This window comes from Aotus nancymaae, unplaced genomic scaffold (genome assembly GCF_030222135.1).
Source record: "Aotus nancymaae isolate 86718 unplaced genomic scaffold, 86718_ANA_hifiasm-v0.15.2.pri h1tg000044l, whole genome shotgun sequence".
In the NCBI taxonomy this organism is placed as follows: Eukaryota; Metazoa; Chordata; class Mammalia; order Primates; family Aotidae; genus Aotus; species Aotus nancymaae.
The window spans coordinates 5,169,149-5,185,935 of NW_026988458.1; the positions used below are offsets into that span (position 1 = coordinate 5,169,149).

At 44.9% G+C, this 16,787-nt stretch overlaps 1 protein-coding gene across 3 annotated transcripts in view; it reads right to left on the minus strand.

Annotated features, from left to right (window-relative positions):
* MYO16 (myosin XVI) overlaps positions 1–16,787 on the minus strand; it is a 700,871-nt gene that overhangs the window by 165,958 nt on the left and 518,126 nt on the right. For all 3 annotated transcript variants that reach the window (XM_064361880.1, XM_064361879.1, XM_021677383.2), the window contains exon 24: positions 1,928–2,003. In XM_064361880.1, coding sequence (XP_064217950.1) covers positions 1,928–2,003 — 76 coding nt within the window. The remainder of the gene's footprint in view (positions 1–1,927; positions 2,004–16,787) is intronic.

The following is a 16,787-nucleotide window of genomic DNA, read 5'->3' on the forward strand; positions in this document are numbered from 1 at the left end:
TAAGTGAGCAATCATGGCTCTTGAGCTAAACATGGCCCACTGTCTGTTTTTGTAAAGAAAATTTTATCGGAACACAGTCACATCCATTTGTATTGTCTATAGCTGTTTTTCACCTTATAACAGCAGAGGTGAGTAGCTGCAACAAGGAGCTTATGGTGTACATGGTCTAAATTGTTTATTCTCTGACTCTTTACAAAAAAATAATCTGACACCTCTTGTATAAATACAAAAGGGTATATTGTAAATTCTGTCCTTTTGCTCAGAAGCACCTACCTCCTAAAGAATTTAAAAATAAATAAATAGACTTGCCGGGTGCAGTGGCTCATGCCTGTAATCCCAGCACTTTGGGAGGCTGAGACAGGTGGATCAGGAGGTCAAGAGATCGAGACCATCCTGGCCAACATGGTGAAACCCCATCTCTACTAAAAATACAAAAATTAGCGAGGCATGGTGGTGGCGGGCGCCTGTAGTCTCAGCTACTCAGGAGGCGGAGGCAGGAGAATTGCTTGAACATCGGAGGTGGAAGTTGCAGTGAGCCGAGATCGCACCACTGCACTCCAGCCTGATAACAGAGTGAGACTCCATCTCAAAAGAAGAAAAACAAAAACCAGACTAAAAAAAACAGACTCATTTTTTTTTCCTAGAACACATTTTGTGTACAAATGCACACAAAAGAATGATTTTAAAATATAGGGGCTCTATTAAGATAAGCAGAATTGCAATATCATTAGCCATCACATTTTCATTCTAAATCTATCTATCTACCTATCTATCTATCTCCTATTTCACCATGAAATCCAAAAGTAAAAAACCATTGTGCAAACTTTTAAATACATGCTATATATTAGACCTTCATAAAAGAGAAGTGCATTATGTATAAGAGTGCAAATAATAACAAACTAAATAAAAGATTTTCCAGTGATAATAAATAAAACTAATTCTTTTTGTCTTCATAATATTATTCATTAGTTTTAGCTAAGAGAACTCACAATAAACATACGTTCTGAGGGGCAAGCAGAATAATTGTCAGTGAAAAACAATGTGTTACAGCTGTGCTGCTATAATTTGAGGCAAATATGTTTCTCAAACCAGAAGTGATATGGATTTCTTATTTTCAATGATGGAGCATTCAACCAATTCATGAAAAGCTATCCTGTGCTTCTTTTAAAGATGAATGACTATTTCACTTACAGCAACTTAAAGCACAAAAGATGATATGTTTTAATTAACTGAAAAGGTTATTAGAAAAATGTGAATCACTGCAGAACTGCTGTTAAGTAAATAATTACTAGAGGAGACAGAATTTTGTATATATTATATATATGTATGGATATATATTTAATTATCATATATATACATTTTGTATGCATCTTCTACAGTATAGAATTATAGTAGATATTGCATCTAAAGTATTAATGCTCACTAAGTAGAAGGGTCCTATAAATTCAAACGTACATGGATATACATGTATATACTCCTTTTACTCCTCCTTCTTAGTGAGCATTAATATTTGATAACTGAAAATACAGAAGAATAACATACCCCCCTTAGTTGTGCTCTAGAGTCATCTTAAGTAATGAAATTCACCCTATCGTGGCCTAAATCACGTTGGAAGCCGCACTCATCTTCATTAGTCTTCACAGAAAAGCTTTTCTATATTCAACCCACTAAAGTAGTAAAGGTGTTCTACATTTTTATCTGCTAAAAGCTTAGTTAAATTATGGTTTCCACTGGTATCCAAACTACATTGTAGCCAACATATAGTGCAGCAAGACCCATTTCTTAATATTCTGGGCATTAGAATGCAAAAGGTATTTCAATTATGTGTCAGCTGGCAACATATTTTATAGGAAAATATTCAGAGATAAAGAAATAACGAATACATGGCATTTTAACCAGTGTAGGGCAGGAAAAAATATCAACTTACTTTTCATTACAAATAGAAGATTCTGTGAAAGAGAGTCTTTATTTTTTTCAATTGCCCCAACAACATCATACATTACCTAGAATAAAAGAAAGCAGCATAATTACTAATGATTAAACACGACCATGAAAATAAATTCCTTTAAAGGATAACTTGACTCAGCTGAAGTTTTAAATTATTCAAAAAAGAAGTGTCTTCAGGTCTTAGAGTTCATGTTACATGCAAGTTCAAAGCTATAATCTGTCTGTTCTCATTCTGTACATTAAACAAGGGAACACTCTTCTGTTCTATTCTGTGAAGGTCTCCTTTCATCTCCAAGTTTAAGAGTAAATAGTGAAGGCTCGCATTTATGTAGTCTCCTTTTCTCTTAAGGACTTTAACTTGCTCAGAAAACTCACTAAGCCAAGTGAACATGCTTGTGAAACTTTGGGAATGAAGTGTGATTTCAATTTGAGAAATTTAATAGTCTCCTAATTTAAAAAGTTCTGCTTGAATATTTAAAGAATCAGCACTCTGAAGTCTTTACAAAGAAGAATGCACAGGAAACAATGATTTCCAGATTACTAAAGGAGAATTTTCTTCACCATAGATGACTTAGGAATCAATCTGAAGAATGTTATGATATAATTTCATTAGCGTACTAGTAGGGGCTGAGAGATCTGATCTTTGAAGACTGAAGTAGTTTGTTGTCTTTCATTTGATCTTAGCCAAAAGGCCAAGAAGTGATAGTTTGTTGTCTTTCTTAGTGTCAACCAAGTATGAAATCTCAGCAGTCATGGGAAGCTCATCAGCCACACATTCTTTTAAAGTCTTACCAGTTCCAACAGCTGCTTTGAAGATACACCTTGAGGGATAGCACCATGGCCAGTGTATCAGTCTATCCTCTGCCCTGAGTGAACCCAGAGTGGATAAGGGAGTCACGAAACCAATGAAGTCTCACTATTCTTGAGCAAGAGTGAGCAACAGACAAGAAGGGGAGTGAGCATCAGGCATGAGGGAGGGTGAGCGTCAGTCACGAGGGAGGGTGAGCGTCAGCCACGAGGGAGGGTGAGCATCGGCCACGAGGGAGGGTGAGCGTCAGTCACGAGGGAGGGTGAGCGTCAGTCACGAGGGAGGGTGAGCGTCAGCCACGAGGGAGGGTGAGCGTCAGTCACGAGGGAGGGTGAGCGTCGGCCACGAGGGAGGGTGAGCGTCAGTCACGAGGGAGGGTGAGCGTCGGCCACGAGGGAGGGTGAGCGTCAGTCACGAGGGAGGGTGAGCGTCAGTCACGAGGGAGGGTGAGCGTCGGCCACGAGGGAGGGTGAGCATCGGCCACGAGGGAGGGTGAGCGTCGGTCACGAGGGAGGGTGAGCGTCAGCCACGAGGGAGGGTGAGCGTCAGCCACGAGGGAGGGTGAGCGTCAGTCACGAGGGAGGGTGAGCGTCGGCCACGAGGGAGGGTGAGCGTCGGCCACGAGGGAGGGTGAGCGTCAGTCACGAGGGAGGGTGAGCGTCAGTCACGAGGGAGGGTGAGCGTCAGCCACGAGGGAGGGTGAGAGTCGGCCACGAGGGAGGGTGAGCGTCAGTCACGAGGGAGGGTGAGCGTCAGTCACGAGGGAGGGTGAGCGTTGGCCACGAGGGAGGGTGAGCGTCGGCCACGAGGGAGGGTGAGCGTCAGTCACGAGGGAGGGTGAGCGTCAGTCACGAGGGAGGGTGAGCGTCGGCCATGAGGGAGGGTGAGAGTCGGCCACGAGGGAGGGTGAGCATCATCAGGCATGAGGGAGGGTGAGCATCAGGCATGAGGGAGGGTGAGCGTCGGCCACGAGGGAGGGTGAGCATCATCAGGCATGAGGGAGGGTGAGCGTCGGCCACGAGGGAGGGTGAGCGTCGGCCACGAGGGAGGGTGAGCGTTGGCCACGAGGGAGGGTGAGCGTCAGTCACGAGGGAGGGTGAGCGTCGGCCACGAGGGAGGGTGAGCGTCGGCCACGAGGGAGGGTGAGCGTCAGTCACGAGGGAGGGTGAGCGTCAGTCACGAGGGAGGGTGAGCGTCGGCCACGAGGGAGGGTGAGCGTCGGCCACGAGGGAGGGTGAGCGTCGGTCACGAGGGAGGGTGAGCGTCGGTCACGAGGGAGGGTGAGCGTCAGTCACGAGGGAGGGTGAGCGTTGGCCACGAGGGAGGGTGAGCGTCGGCCACGAGGGAGGGTGAGCGTCGGTCACGAGGGAGGGTGAGCGTCAGTCACGAGGGAGGGTGAGCGTCGGCCACGAGGGAGGGTGAGCGTCGGCCACGAGGGAGGGTGAGCGTCGGTCACGAGGGAGGGTGAGCATCAGTCACGAGGGAGGGTGAGCGTCAGTCACGAGGGAGGGTGAGCGTTGGCCACGAGGGAGGGTGAGCGTCGGCCACGAGGGAGGGTGAGCGTCAGTCACGAGGGAGGGTGAGCATCAGTCACGAGGGAGGGTGAGCGTCAGTCACGAGGGAGGGTGAGCGTTGGCCACGAGGGAGGGTGAGCGTCAGTCACGAGGGAGGGTGAGCATCAGTCACGAGGGAGGGTGAGCGTCAGTCACGAGGGAGGGTGAGCGTTGGCCACGAGGGAGGGTGAGCGTCGGCCACGAGGGAGGGTGAGCGTCAGTCACGAGGGAGGGTGAGCGTCAGTCACGAGGGAGGGTGAGCGTCGGCCATGAGGGAGGGTGAGCATCAGGCATGAGGGAGGGTGAGCATCAGGCATGAGGGAGGGTGAGCGTCGGCCATGAGGGTAAACGTCGGCCATGAGGGAGGGTGAGCATCAGGCATGAGGGAGGGTGAGCACCGGCCATGAGGGAGAGAGAGTGTCAGGCATGAGGGAGGGTGAGCGTCGGCCATGAGGGTGAGTGTCAGGCATGAGGGAGGGTGAGCGTCGGCCACGAGGGAGGGTGAGCGTCGGCCACGAGGGAGGGTGAGCGTCAGTCACGAGGGAGGGTGAGCGTCAGTCACGAGGGAGGGTGAGCGTCGGCCATGAGGGAGGGTGAGCGTCAGGCATGAGGGAGGGTGAGCGTCAGGCATGAGGGAGGGTGAGCGTCAGGCATGAGGGAGGGTGAGCGTCGGCCATGAGGGAGGGTGAGCGTCAGCCATGAGGGAGGGTGAGCATCAGGCATGAGGGAGGGTGAGCGTCAGGCATGAGGGAGGGTGAGCGTCGGCCATGAGGGAGGGTGAGCGTCGGCCACGAGGGAGGGTGAGCGTCAGGCATGAGGGAGGGTGAGCGTCGGTCACGAGGGAGGGTGAGCGTTGGCCACGAGGGAGGGTGAGCGTCGGCCACGAGGGAGGGTGAGCGTCAGTCACGAGGGAGGGTGAGCATCAGTCACGAGGGAGGGTGAGCGTCAGTCACGAGGGAGGGTGAGCGTCAGGCATGAGGGAGGGTGAGCGTCAGGCACGAGGGAGGGTGAGCGTCAGGCACGAGGGAGGGTGAGCGTCAGGCACGAGGGAGGGTGAGCGTCAGGCACGAGGGAGGGTGAGCGTCAGGCACGAGGGAGGGTGAGCGTTGGCCACGAGGGAGGGTGAGCGTCAGTCACGAGGGAGGGTGAGCATCAGTCACGAGGGAGGGTGAGCGTCAGTCACGAGGGAGGGTGAGCGTTGGCCACGAGGGAGGGTGAGCGTCGGCCACGAGGGAGGGTGAGCGTCAGTCACGAGGGAGGGTGAGCGTCAGTCACGAGGGAGGGTGAGCGTCGGCCATGAGGGAGGGTGAGCATCAGGCATGAGGGAGGGTGAGCATCAGGCATGAGGGAGGGTGAGCGTCGGCCATGAGGGTAAACGTCGGCCATGAGGGAGGGTGAGCATCAGGCATGAGGGAGGGTGAGCACCGGCCATGAGGGAGAGAGAGTGTCAGGCATGAGGGAGGGTGAGCGTCGGCCATGAGGGTGAGTGTCAGGCATGAGGGAGGGTGAGCGTCGGCCATGAGGGAGGGTGAGCGTCAGCCATGAGGGAGGGTGAGCATCAGGCATGAGGGAGGGTGAGCGTCAGGCATGAGGGAGGGTGAGCGTCGGCCATGAGGGAGGGTGAGCGTCGGCCACGAGGGAGGGTGAGCGTCAGGCATGAGGGAGGGTGAGCGTCGGTCACGAGGGAGGGTGAGTGTTGGCCACGAGGGAGGGTGAGCGTCAGTCACGAGGGAGGGTGAGCGTCAGTCACGAGGGAGGGTGAGCATCGGCCATGAGGGAGGGTGAGCGTCAGTCACGAGGGAGGGTGAGCATCGGCCATGAGGGAGGGTGAGCGTCAGTCACGAGGGAGGGTGAGCATCAGTCACGAGGGAGGGTGAGCGTCAGTCACGAGGGAGGGTGAGCGTTGGCCACGAGGGAGGGTGAGCGTCGGCCACGAGGGAGGGTGAGCGTCAGTCACGAGGGAGGGTGAGCGTCAGTCACGAGGGAGGGTGAGCATCGGCCATGAGGGAGGGTGAGCGTCAGTCACGAGGGAGGGTGAGCATCGGCCATGAGGGAGGGTGAGCGTCAGGCATGAGGGAGGGTGAGCGTCGGCCACGAGGGAGGGTGAGCGTCAGTCACGAGGGAGGGTGAGCATCAGTCACGAGGGAGGGTGAGCGTCAGGCATGAGGGAGGTTGAGCGTCGGCCATGAGGGAGGGTGAGCGTCGGCCATGAGGAAGAGTGAGCATCAGCAATGAGGGAGAATTTGTGTCTCACATGAGGGAGAGTGAGCATCACCCATAAGGGAGTATAAAAATTATGGCTGTGGACATGTGAGTGTCACTTATGAGGTAGTATAGACGGCTAATTGAGTTCTTTGGGAATTTTGTCCAGAGAGGACTGGATTCTTTGCAGTGAAAGGGTATTAGACAGAGACAGCAGAAGAAACTGTGAGGAAAGGGCTGTGCGGCTGGTGGAAGCACCTGGAAAAGGCGGGTGATCCCTGATGCAACTTCCTTTCTATAGGCTTCTATAAATCCAGTGACTGATTATGTCCATCTTTCCCATAAAGGCTGAGTTTTTATTCTTTGCTGTTACAAGGGCTTAAATAAAATAGAAGTAATAAGGCATCCCACACATTCCCAGGTATTCCAATAAATTTGAGTCAGAAGACCAGTTGAGCTGGGGGACAATGCCAAATTCTTAAACTACGTTCAGGTATAAGTAAACTATTACCTAATTATCCAGTTTGCACTTGTGCCACCACGTGGCTTAGTGTTACTGAAATGTCAGGTACGTACGATGCTATACATCATACACTGTGAAATGCAAACAATTTACACAATCTGGAGCAACGGTTCTCAGTCAGACCCTGCAGGGGACACTCGGTCGTTTCTGGAGACATTTCTCTTTGTCACAACTGGGGGTGACGGTTGGGCAGAGAGATGCTGCTACACATCCTAGGGTGCCCAGGCCAGCTCCCGCCGTGTGGAATAGGCTGGCCACAAATGTTCATAGTGCTGAGGTCAAGAAACCTCCATCAAGAGGTTTGGCTTCCCCGTGCCTTCCTGAGTTAGGAGCAGCAGTGCCCGGCAAAACCATGGGGGAAGTCAACGCATCTTCAGAAGCCACCTGGAGCTACGGGGAATTAGGCAAGTCATTCAATGTCCCAGCGCTGCAGTTTCTTACTTGGTACAACAGGAGTACCACACTGTTAATATTGTGATGTAATACACATGAAAGTTCTTTGTAAACCAGAAAGAGTTATTCGAAATATAAGGGGCTACAAATAGTGTGGGTAATCTCTACAGAGGGCTACTGTGTTGTGCTATTACCCAACCATGCTCACATGACTTTGGTAGCTATTCCAATTCACTTCTAGAAAATTAATAGAAGTTGAGGTAATTTCTTCTAGCATACTTTATAAAAGGTACAACCATCAAATTCTGTATCAGGGATTTGTTTTTCATTTTATTCCTAGCTTCCTCAAATGTCACTTCAGTTACATCAAAAAGGACTGTGCATTTACTAAAGATCTTGTCCAAATGCCCCCAATCATATCCTTCTCCATGACTTTGAGTATATTTGGTGCAAATATTTGGAAATACCCTACCTCAAAGATATTCAAATCTTGACTCTCATCTCTAATAGCCTGTGTTGTTCTCTTCCACTTTCTAAACATGCTTTTCATTCCCATTGGCATCTCCCCTCCTTTAATCCATCCAACGTTTCTAAAGCAATTGCCTATTCTGACTTCTTTCAGGTCTCAAGAAAATCTGAACCTTAGGCCTTAGCCATTTAAATAGCAAAAGCCACTGATAAGCTGCCATCATTTTTTTTTAAATCATAGTCCTTCACAATTCTAGCTAATGGCATGGTCAATCATTGGATCTGACTGTAATTCGGTGTCATTTGCATCTGCCACAAATTCATGCTGACATCTCAGATGGACCCTGTCTGGCTGCTAAGAAGTTCCCCGATTCACCTCTTGATTACACCAGATTACAATCTTCACAGTAACCGCTAGAAATCGTTTTGCCTGTTTTTAAGCTTCCAGCCCCAGCCCCAGATTGGCTCATTCTCAGAAGATGGCCATATTTCTTACTTAAAAATTCAATACTGTCTGACTTGAAACCTCTGAATCATTCATTCTTCCTTCTCTCCTTCCTCGTGTTCACTGCTGCACGTTATGTAGATTAGAACCCACGGAGCCATCTGGGATCCCCTCCCCCAGGACGGCTCCCTGTCATCTGCCAATGGCTGCGGCTTTCCCCTCTGTTCCCCCTCAATCCCTGCCTTTTTATGTTTACTACCTTCACACTAGTAAAAACCATCACTTATTATTTCGACAGGGAAATAATCAAAAAGCTAAGCACTGGCCTTTTACATTCTTACTTTAGTGCAACACTGCTATTTGATGCATATATTGAACCGAGAAAGTCATTTTTTTTTCCTGTTCAGAATAGACCCTGTCATAGAGAGTCCTCCTCTATATAGCTACAATCTACAATTCTAGCTTATTCTCTGCATGAGAATGTGATGATTTCTAATGAAACACACACACACAATTGGACCATCATATTTTCTTTAAATATATTTCTCGTCCATCTTTGTTCATGCTATCGGCTAGTTTTTGATGCTGCTTCCAAACTTCCCTGGTAAAACTGCTCCCAAGTGCCTTGAGGGCAATGACTATGCATTTCTCAGTTCTGTCTCTGCAGCAGCCAGCACAATGCCTTGTCTATTGGATGCAATCAATAATTATTTGGCAAAGTGGATAACAAGTTTTGGTTATATTGTAACCAAATATAGCATGACATCGTGCTGTCATTTTTATTTAAGATTCTGCTAACTAGTCTTTCATCATCACAAGATCATATTCTTTGGAAAGCTCCAGTATATGGCACTTGGTTGTATGTAGATACCTAGGGAAGAAGCTGAAGGTCTCTCATTCAAACTAAAGTAAAAATCTTCCCATTTGGAGACTTGGATTCACTGCTATCTGGGAAAATGTATCTAACATCCACCGACATTGACAAACATTTGCTGAGGTAGTTTGATTTTTGTAGGAAGCATAGTGTTCAGTAACTCTTTTTTAATTGCTGAAAGGACATTTGTATGAAGTTAATAAATTAGGAAGCAGGTGAGCTTAATTATTTTTGTGATATTAGACAAGCTCTTTAAATTCTTTGAATCTTTCTTAATGTGTTAAATAACATTACCAAGGGCTCTCCAGTTTTAAAAGCCTTTGACCCTACCCATAAGATACAGCTGGCCAGTACTGACATGATTTGAGTTGACTGATGAACACAGATTAATTTAGAGAGTATCCAAACAGCTGACAAATGTTATCATAATAATGCAAATAATTGATAACATATTACATAAAATTGGCCTTAGTGAATTGTTAACACATGGTTCCAAACAGTGGTTTTGTTTCGTTTTCCTGGTGCTAAGTCTGGAATCAAGAATTCCCTCCAGGACATCTTGCAAATTTTTGTGAAGAGAAATGACACCGGAGACCACCTGAACTGCAAGGATTCATAATAGCACATCGTGTTATTGACTGCTGGGGCAACCAATGTTTCAAGACATTTCTAGTGGACGGAGTCAAGTAATTTAAATACGCAACAGAAATATGCACACACACGCATGCACAAATACTTTTCTTTTACATTTAAAGATAAAATACTACCCAATTCCAAACGAGGTCTTTTAACCATGATACTTTCCTCGATCAGTGAAGTTTCATATTGGCCGTGTCAAAGGCAATTTGAGGGCCCAGCCTGGTGGCTCACACCTGTAATCCCAGCACTTTGGGAGGCCAAGGTGGGCAGATCACTTCAGGTCAGGAGTTCAAGACTAGCCTTGCCAACATGGCAGAACTCTGTCTCTACTAAAAATACAAAAATTAGCCAGGTGTGGTGGTATATGCCATAATCGCAGCTACTCAGGAGGCTGAGGCAGGAGAATTGCTTAAACCCAGGAGGTAGAATTGCAGTGAGCTGAGATCGCACCACCACTGCACTCCAGCCCGAGCAACAGAGCAAGACTCTGTGTCTCAGAAAAATAAAAAAGGCAATGTGAAAATCTAAATAATCTAAATCAATGATGTCCATTCATGCCCTTTATTATGTCTATATGTATCCCGTTTCTATTACCTTTAAATATTTTTAAAGTTTTAATTTTGAAATAAGTTTAGATTTGCATACAGTTGCAAGAAATAGACAAATCTTGTGTACTCTTTACCTAATTTCTTTCAATAGTAACCTCCTGCAAAACTATCACAACCAGGATATTGACGTTAATGCAGTAAAAATACAGAATATGTACATCAGCACACGGATCCTGCATGTTGCTAATTTACAAACAATTTCACTTCCCAAAAATCAGTTGAGTCCATTTGTGTGGTTCTATTTCTGTGTTCTTACTCTGTTCCATTGATCTATGTAACGTGCATTCAGGACTTTTAATGGAGTAGGCTAATTCCTCCCACTTCATTTTTCTTTATAAACATAGTTTTAGCTATTCTAGCTTTTTACCATTCAATGTAAATTTTAGAATGGTATCATCTATATCTTTATGTCTACAAAAATTTTACTGTGATTTTGATAGGAGTGCATTAGACTATAAATCAATCTGGGGAGAACTGACTAACACTATGGTGATTACTATTCAGTTGACGCTTTATCGTCTCAAATCTACAAACATGAAATGTCTTTCTTTTCCTTTTTCTTTAGATCTTCGATTTCTTTCACCAGCACGTTGTGGTTTTTGACACACAAGTTCCCTACACATTTCGTTAGATTTACACCTAAGTATTACATTTTTATGAGCAATTGAAAATGTAATCGTGTTGTTCACTTCAATGCCCATTGCTAGTATGTAGAAATACAATGGATTTTTTGAATGTTTATCTTGTGTCTTGTGACCTTGCTAAACTAGCTTATTAGTTCCTTGAGTTTTTTCTTTCCTTTCCTTCTTTCTCATGGTAGATTTCTTGGGATTTTACGCAAAGGCAATTATGCCTATTTATATAAATAGGCACAGGTTTATTTCCTCCTTTCCAATCTGTTTGCCTTTCATTTCCTTTCCTGCCTTATTACACTTGCTAGAACTTCCAGCAGCCTATGTTGAATAAGAGTGGTGCAGAAGACATCCTCGTCTTGTTTCTGCTCATAGGAACAAAACATGCAGGTTTTACCCTTAAATATAATATTGGCTGTGGGATTTTTGTAGAAACCCATTATCAAGTTCAGGTGGTCTTTTCCATTCCTATTAGTTTGGGAGTTTTTTTTTTTTTTTTTTTTTATCATGACTGGATGTTAAATTTTATCAAATGCTTTTCTTCATCCTCTGATATGATCATGTAGTTTTTCTTCTTTGGCCTGTTGATGTGATGGATTACCGTGACAGATTTTCAGCTATTGAATCAGCTTTGTACCCCCAGCAAAAAACAAAATCAAAAACAAAAAACATTTTGTTATGGTAGATAATTCTTTTTATATATTGTAAATTCTATCTGCTAATATTTTAAGCATATTTTGCATCTATATTGATGAGGGATATTTTTGTCTCACTCTGTGTGTGTGTGTGTGTGTGTGTGTGTGTGTTAGTGTGTTACTGTCTGTGTGGTTTTGGTGTTAGGATAATAGCTGTTTTATAAAATGAATTAGAAAGTATTATCTTCTATTTTTTAGAAAAGATTGTGTAAAATTGGTTTTAATTTTCCTTAAAACAGTTGGAAGAATTCTCCAGTGAAACAATCTGGAATAGGAAGCTTTTTTGAGAGATTTTAAATTACAAATTCTTAAAAGTTATAGGGCTATTCATATTGTCTATTTCATATTGGGTGAATTGAAGTAGTTTGTGTTTTTTGAGGAATTGATCCATTCATCAAAGTCATAGCATTTATGTGTAAGAGTTGTTTGTAATATCCCTTTTGTATCTTTTTGATGTCTACAGGGCCTATAATGATTTTCCTTGTTTTATTACTGATATTGGCTATTTATGTCTTTTCTCTTTTCATTTGTCACTAATATTACAGGTTTATAATTTTTATTGGTGTTTTCAAAGAACTAGCTCTTTGTTTCATTGATTTTCTCCTTTTTTTTTTCAATTCCATTGATTTCTTCTTTTTTGTTATTGGTTTCCATTTGCTTACTTTGGGTCTATTTTGCTCCTAGGTTCCTGAGATGGGAGCTTGGATTATTGATTTGAGACTTTCCCTTTTTTCTAATGTATGTATTTAGTGATATACATTTCTCGTTCGATAGTATTTTAGCTGTGCCACGCAAGTTTGATATGTTGTACCTTATTTTCATTAAGCTCAGCATATTATTTTTAATTCTCTAAAGAGTTCTCCTTTTATCCATGGGTTATTTGGAAGGGCACTGCTAAGTTTCCAAGTATATGGAGATTTAGCTGTTATCTTTCTGTTACTGATTTCTGGGTTGATTCCATTGCGGTAAGCAAACCTACTCCGTATAATTTCAATTCTTTTGAGTCTGCTTACTTTTGCTTTACAACCGAGCAGATAGTTCATGTGGACACATGTCCCATGGATACTCGAAAAGAATATGAATTCTGCTTTTGCTGGTAGAAGTGTTGATAAAATTGAGTAGATCCTGTTGGTGATGGTGTTCTTCAGTTCTCCCATATCCTTGCTGATTGCCTGTGTCTTTGTTCTACCAATTGTTGAGAGGAGGGTCTTGAAGTTTCCAGCATCCCCTTCTGTTTAGCTGGCCTCCTCCAGCACTTGGCAAGAGACGGAAGGCACAGCCTCACTGCTGTCTGATCAGAGTAGATGTCTAGGTCCCTGCCCCGTGTCCTCTGATATGCAAGAAGAACGAATCCTCATTAATACTGGGTGAAGGTAAAGGTCCACCTCTCCACTAAGCCTCCAGTCATTCTTCCCTGGCTGTGGGATGAGCAGCAGAAGGGGCTGAAACACTTCTTTACTGCTTCCTACATGGCCTTCATTAACTGGGTAGGGAAGTATTACCTCTGCACAGTGCTGGAAGTCCTAACTCCTTACCAGACCTCCTTTGATATCACCACAGTGGCAGGGAGCTAGGAGAAAAATATCCCTTTAGAATCTTAGCACAGCACTAAGATCCAAAATAGACCTATGCATTTAAAAATTGTGCATACTAAATTGAAAACTGTAATTTTAATAAATAGAACTAAAAAGCTTCTTTAAATTTTTGATTTAAAAAATGTAACACGTTATTCTAAAAAAATTATAATCTGGACTAAGATAGCCCAAATGTTTTCTTTTTGTCTTAAATGAATACAAAAGCTTTGTATTCACCAGGGTTCTCCAGACGAATAGAACCAATAGTATAGTACAATATATATAGTCTGAGTTATTGGCTCACATAATTATGGGGGCTGAGAAGTCCCACAGTCTGCCGTCTGCAAGCTGCAGACCCAGGAAAGTCGACAACGTAGTTTGAACGCCTGAGAGCCAGAGAGCCAATGGTGCAGACGCCAGTCTAAGTCAGAAGACCCGAAATCCAGGAACACCAAGGCAGAGATTGATACTATAGCTCAAGCAGTCGGGCAGAGAGAATTCGACCTCCCTCTGCCTGTTTACCTGTTTGTTCTATTCAGGCCCTCAAGGGGTTGGGTGGTGCCCAGCACCCACCGGAAGCTGGGGAGGGCATCAGCTTAATCAATCTACTGATCAAATACTAATCTCTTCCCCAAATACCTTCAAAGACACACTCAGAAATGATGCTTGACCAGCCATCTGGGCATCCTATGGCCCAGTGAAACTGACACATAAATTAACCATCACAACCTGGTAGTTAATTCGGAAGTAAGATGGAAATGGAAAAAAAAAAAAATCTAACTTGATGATTGATCATGTTGAATCTCTGATAAATCCTGTCTTTAAAACATGTACATTTTGCCTAATTAAATCCTTTGCTTTATAGCATTTTCCCATTTTTCCCTGTTGTACTCTGCTCTTCACTTTCCTCTACCCGACTCACAAACTCCTCGCTTGCCATCACTGCTGCCTTTCCTTTCAATAAACTCCTTTCCAGCTTCTCCAGCAACCAAGGCCAACCCTGCCTTTCTAGGCCCAAGTCTCTGAGATGCACCAAGCTGTCGTGAAAAGAGCACTGGCCCTGCTCAGTGACACACCTTCTGAGGTCCAGCTTCAACAAGCCCCAGGGCCTGGATAACCAGGGCAAGTTACTGAGTTTTCAAGGCCTCTCATCTAGGACACATAGACAGCAGTGCTGACCTCTCTCTCTAGCTCACTCTTTCTCTCTCTCCCATTCTCTCTCTCTCTCTCTGTGTCTCTCAGTGGCTTTGGAGATAAATAAAAAGGCTTGTTCCTACCCGCCTTTCCATAGTAACTACAGTTTTCTCATGAATATCGCTAATGGATGTTTCTAATGCTCACCTGTACCTTCTTCTCTGCTGTTTTCCAGATTTTTATACATGACTTACTTGAGAAGGACTCAGGGCATTATCTAGGTAATCGGTCTTGAGGCTGCTAAATAGGCTGCCTCCCAATAAAAAGCTTCTCATTCTAGACCCATAATTGTATCAGTCGAAATTCATTGACAACTTATGAAGAAAATGCTTCCAAAGAAGCAAAGTCTGCCTATAGGACAGCCCATGAAACTCATCAGCACCTGGACTTTGCTGACAGCAGCCGCCTCCAGCACCATGAGGAGGCAATAACTTTGCATAGAGAAGAAACAAGGAAAAGCTGCAAAACAGTGCGGACACAGCCAGTGGGCTACTGGGCAATTCAAAGGAAAGTGAGCCCCGGAGCCTAGTGAGATACAAGCGTTTCTAGGAAAGAAAAGGCACCAAGGAGAAACTCAGCCTGTATTAGAATTCACCTAGAGCTCTGTGAGTCTGGAGTGTCAGGTCTGCTGACAGATAAAGGTCTGCCCTTTGCTGAGCCACTGGGGAGAGCAGGTTGGTGCCGCTGGAGCACCAGGGAGAAGACTGTAGGTTGAAGGCTCTCCAGGGTAACTCAGGGCAGCTGCTCGGCTCATGGCCTTGCTCGTCTTTTTTTGGTTTATTATTTGGGGGATGAAAGGAGAGACAAACATGAAAGAAGCCAAAGATAGAGGCTGGGTTTATGCCTTCCTTTTTCCCACTCTCTTTACATAACTGATCTTCAGGCTTTATGTATTTATTTTTCCTTCTGAAGATTTGGAAGACAGGATACATGCAGTACATGGCAGCGTCCCTCATGCATGTAATAGAGAAATTTATATTCATACGACTCAATATGGATCTTTAAGGAAATTGTCATGTATTCAAAATTTCCTTTGGAATGATTCTGTTCAATAAAATAACTCAAAAGAAAACTTAGCATTTTGCTTATGCTGCGGCAGTTAGCAATCCTCATTTAAATGCTCCAGTGTGGATGCCAAATGAGGGGTGCAATATAAACTCGAGAGCAGCGACAGTATGCGGCTTTTTTGGAAGCACTTGCTGTAACACTCCAGCACTGCAATAAATACAATTAAAAGATAAATTATGTCAGCTATATATGAAAAGAAGGAGTATAAAACTTTCACCATGTCTGTGACTCAAAATTCATCAAGATACTGAGTTTCCTGGCTTCACAAAGAAAACAAAAATTACAAAAATGCCAAACACATGCATTTTCTTCCTAACTGAAGGCTGTCAGCCTCATGCTTGGCTAATCACCAAGGAAACTGAAGCCCAAAGGCAAGAGAGCGCCACAGAAATAACTCTATCCACCAACACTGGATTTTAATTCTCTGAACTGAAAGCAAGAGCAATTGGCTTTCTTCACCTCGCTAAAGAAGGTCCAGGTTTGGCCACAGCTGGGGAATAGTGAGTTCTTTATGTCTGCAGCCTCATGTCTCTCTGTGCCTTGTACCGAGTGGGAGCACAATGCAAAACTGTGAAATGTGAGCACCTACTACGTGGCTAATAATTTTAGAGTCTCTCAGAATGTGTTTCCAGATTCCCTGCTATGTAGCTCAGGATAATGCAAGTGCTGTAAACTTCACGCCAGATGTCTTTAGTCATTACTTATTGGAGGGAAGTCTAGGAACCTGCATTTTAAACTTGCTCCCAGTTGATGTGGATACACATTAAGTATGAGAATTACAGCTCCAGCTACTAGGAGCTTAGGATGCTCTGTTAACTCAGTCCTATGTGGTGCTGGCAGGTGAGAAAGGAGCATGGGAGCAGGGTTTGCAGAAAGTAACTGTTCACAGTGTATTTTAGATAATACTTACTTATTTGAAACACGGTCTTATTTTGTGGCCCAGGCTGGAGTGCAGTGGCATGATCTCTGCTCACTGCAACTTGTACTTCCCAGGTCAAATAATTCTCCTGCTTCGGCTTCCCAAGTAGCTGGGATTATAGGCGTGCACCACCACACCCAGCTAATTTTTGTATTTTTAGTAGAGAGCGGGTTTCACCATGTTGGCCAGGCTGGACTCAAACTCCTGACCCCAAGTGATCCACCCGCCTCTGCCTCCCAAAGTGT